This window comes from Meles meles, chromosome 4 (assembly GCF_922984935.1).
Source record: "Meles meles chromosome 4, mMelMel3.1 paternal haplotype, whole genome shotgun sequence".
Taxonomy (NCBI): domain Eukaryota; kingdom Metazoa; phylum Chordata; class Mammalia; order Carnivora; family Mustelidae; genus Meles; species Meles meles.
In genome coordinates this window covers 16520123-16524277 of record NC_060069.1, presented here as the reverse complement: position 1 = coordinate 16524277, position 4155 = coordinate 16520123, and the positions used below count along the sequence as shown (strand labels likewise).

Genomic DNA, 4155 nt, shown 5'->3' with positions numbered 1-4155 from the left:
TAATTAGGTTTCTTCCCACCCTGAGGTTTTATCTTGTTCTTTCCTTTGGAACATATTTCTCTTTCGTCATGCTGCTTGAGTCTCTGTTTATATGTATTAGATGAAATAACTACATCTTCTAGTTTTGAAGGGGTGGCTTCCTGTAGGAGATGAAACTTACTGTTCAACCTTGCACTAGTTCTTGGTGGTCCCTGGAACCTGTGAGATTCTCCAAGCAACCTATTTTATTTTTAACATCTCCCAGTTGTTGAGGGTTGCCAAGACCTGCCAGTGTCCCAAAGAGGTGGATCTCAGTCAGCACCTAGTTTCCACTGATTGGAAGACAGACCTTCAGACAACAGTTTGGATGTATGTATATATGTATGTATATAATCTCTGTGCCCAACATGGGGCTTGAACTCATGACACCAAGATTAAGAGTCACGTGCTCTTCCTACTGAGCAAGGCAGGTGTCCCAGATAGCAGCTTTTAAAGTGTGCAAATATATTCGATTCTATGGGACTGCAATTGGAAACCCAGCTAGCTTCCATACTAGATAGTCTAAAAGTGTCTTTTGAATGGCAGTTACAAAAATTGGGGCTCCAAACAGTGTATAAGCTTCTTTCTGGGGGTTCCAATGTGCTGTAGTAAGGTAGAGGGAGAATGCAAAGATGATATCCCATACTGCAACCCTAAAACACCTCCATTTGGAATAGGTGTGTGGCAAATCTAAAGCCTACCTCTTAGGCAAGAACTCCAGGACAAATAAATAGACCTCTTTCACAGATAGGTTGTGAGTATATTTCAGCCTGCTCTCTATACAATGCCCTGAAAGTTGTAGTCTGCCAAAAACTGTTTCTCTATTATAGTTTCATGATACTCAGGAATGTAAGCCTCCCTGGCCACCAGAACTAGGCAATCAAGGGTTCAGGAGATACCAGTGCTCTGGAACATAATAGAGGGAGAGTACAAAGTGCAACCTTTTCTGAGGTCTCTGGGAATGCTTATAGTCACTTCTTAGATGTGTGTTTAATTAGAAATCTCTCCCTTGGGTTGCAGCTATGAAAATATGCTTATAGGCTTCTTTCACAGAAAGGCTGAGCTCTTTTTTTGTTGCCTCTTGTTATACCCTACGGTTGGTATTTGTTCAAGAACTCTTAATCTACTGGTTACAGTCCTGTGGAACTGGTAAATGTAAACTGTACCAGCCACCTGAGTAAAATGAGGTAGAGGTATCCCTTGGCAAACACTGCAAAAATTAGGGAACTGGACAAGGGTATAAGCTCCTTTCTAGCAGATACTGGTTAGCTGGAATGAGGCAGAGGGAGAACATGGCAGAGAAAGAGCATGAAGATGGCATTTGCCAAGGGAAAAAAGTGAAGAGATGGCAGTTTCCAACTTTAGCAAGGCAGGAAAGCTCAAAGATGGTACCTGCTGGTTGGAAAGTAAAGACGCAAGTTAAAGCGGGGATAACGATGAGTCCTACCTGGGAAAACTCTGGGCTTCTAAGAAACTGCTATATAAGAACCCAGCTCATCTTGTTCAGCAACAGGAACCCAGGAGTCGGCTCAGCTCAACTCCCATAATCACCTCCATGAGGCGGAATGTTTATTTTTTTGATCCTGAGATACCAAAGGATGACCTGGATTTCTGCTTAACAGCCTTGTACAACCACCACACAGGGACATTCAAGAACAAAAGTGAGATACTCTTACACCAGGAGACTATCCAGGATACCCATGGAATCATCAAGACCCAATTCCCTGGAGAACTTTTACCCCCTCCTCCACCACCTTTCATCACTTCCCAGTCTAACATCAAATACTGGATCAACCCTAAGAAGGAGTCTATCCACAGCATCCAGGGATCCATAGTGTCCCCTCACACTGCAGCCACCAATGGAGGCTACTCCCAAAAGAATGATGGTGGCTTCTTCTCTACCTAATGTTGACAGGCCCCCTGGACTAATTAATCATAGTGGAACATCTGCTGCCCACCTCCATTAAATAGATTTGTGCTGGAAAAAAAATTATTAGAGAGAGAGAGAGAGAGAGAGAGAGAGTGTGTGTGTGTGTGTGTGTGTGTGTGTGTTTGAGAGCAGGGGCAGAGGGAGAGAATCTTCAAGCAGATACCCTACTGAGTGTGGGACCTGACACAAGTATAGATCCCATGACCCTTGAGATCATGACCTGAGCCAAAAGTGAGTTGGAGCCTTAACTGACTGAGGCCCCCAGGGGCTCCCATAGTATACATCTTTAATTAGAGTTTATTTTCAAGTGATGATATATTACTGCACATATACTATAGAAAACTTATTATAGTTCAGTTTTTTCTTCTTGATTTATATGCTATGATTATCATAAACTTTGTTTTCACAAGTATTATAAAATCCAAAGCACATTGTTACATACCAACTAAAGTACATGGTGGAAATATTAGAATTTCAGAATCATCATCATACAACTGTAATGTTTTATTTGAGCAAGGAACATCCAATAACTGCTGAAATATTTGGATAAAAGGGTTATTGGGAAACAGAATGTTGTTTTGCCTTTGTTTCATACCACATACCCCATAGACCCTTTATTGCTCCTAAGAGGGGAAAATGTTCTTCCATAAGTAAGAATGCAGTAGACTCTGTTTTAAACTCAGAGACAAAACTTAGAATCTCTTTTTATGGAGCAAATAGTCATGTGCCTCTAGTATAATGCAATGGAAAATAAATTACCTCATCTATATAGTGTTCTTGCTAAAAATAAAATTTTTTCTGAATCTAATCATAAGGAAATAATCATACATATACTGATTGTGGGATATTTTATATAAAACAGAGGCAGGGGATGAGAGAGAGGAAAACAACAATGCATAGGTGGAGATAAAAATCAAGTGTGCCAAAATTTTGACAAGCATTGAATCTAAATTAATGGTATACAAGTGTTAATGTATGATTATTCTTTCAATTTCTATCAGTTAATTTTTTTGAAATTGTTTTTTTAAAGGTGGTAGTTCTGATTATATCTCTGCACAAATATTCTTGACTCTGAACATTACTTGCTGTAATGAATCTTATAATAGATAAAAGGTTGAAAAAATTGCTTGCTTAAGGGTATTATATTATAATGAAGTGATACCTGCATAATAAATACATAAATCCAGAAATTTCATATTTTTTCACTTCAGGTTTCACCACACAGAAACCATGTTGTCATCTACATATTTTAATTAGTAACACCCATCAGAGATCATTATATATATACATTTTGTGTCTCCATTTTCTAATGTGGGTAATGTCTACTTCACAAGTCTATTGTAATTAAATGAGAAGGTATATATAAATCAATGAAGTGCTCAACACAGTAGGTGCCTTATTAATAGCAGTTTCCTTTCCCTCTCCTTTAGGTCCAGGTTTAGGTTCATGTGGGCATAGCACCCACTCTGGGTACTACAGTATTCATTGATTACCCTGAAGCCTGAATTACCCCTTGACCTAACATGAACTTCCAACCTAGTTCCCTGCCTTGACTTGGTCACTTTTATAGCTCATGTAAATCTAAGTCAATAGCACAATAGATCAGAATTTTTTGAAGCTTATTCATCTTTGTAGTCCTTATGGTGTGTAGATGACTTTCTTTTAGTTAGCAAAAGCTCAATGAATATTTTAGACTAAAAGAATTGTAAAATTTGAGAAAGTATTTTAGCATTCTACCTTTCCCATCACCAGCAGATCTTTATTTGGAATACCTGAAGGTGTCGTGATTTTTTACTCTATAATGAGCATCTACTGAAGCCTGGATAATCTTCTGACCTGAAGCATAGACTGTGAAAGAAATGAAAAGGAAAGCAAAGCAAAGAAAGTCATTTATCAATATACTTGTCATCTTTTTCTGAGCCTTAATTAATCTCTGTTGGGGCTAACATTTAGCCTCTTTTTTTTAAAGCATTTTCTCTTTGATGAAGAAAAATATGCTTGTGGATGTTCAAATACAACCTTTCATTTATTCTCTTCTAATCTATTTTGGAGAACTTTTCTCCTATTTTGAAACCTTGCCACAGTAAACAATTATCACCTGTAATTTAGCACTCTGTCTACAGAAACTTCACCAAGGAGCATTGTTGCATTGCCAGGTCAAGCAAAAAAAGAGAAGGAAGAATAAAAATGCATACTTAATCTCTTTA

General features: G+C 38.2%; 1 protein-coding gene across 1 annotated transcript; it reads left to right on the top strand.

The window, feature by feature from the left end:
• Positions 1-1332: 1332 nt before the first annotated feature.
• Positions 1333-1924, top strand: LOC123940049 (protein C1orf194-like). Its single transcript, XM_046002332.1, has 2 exons — positions 1333-1355; positions 1444-1924. Exons 1-2 carry the CDS (start codon positions 1333-1335, stop codon positions 1922-1924), a joined length of 504 nt encoding a protein of 167 aa, XP_045858288.1.
• The last annotated feature ends 2231 nt before the right edge of the window (positions 1925-4155 follow it).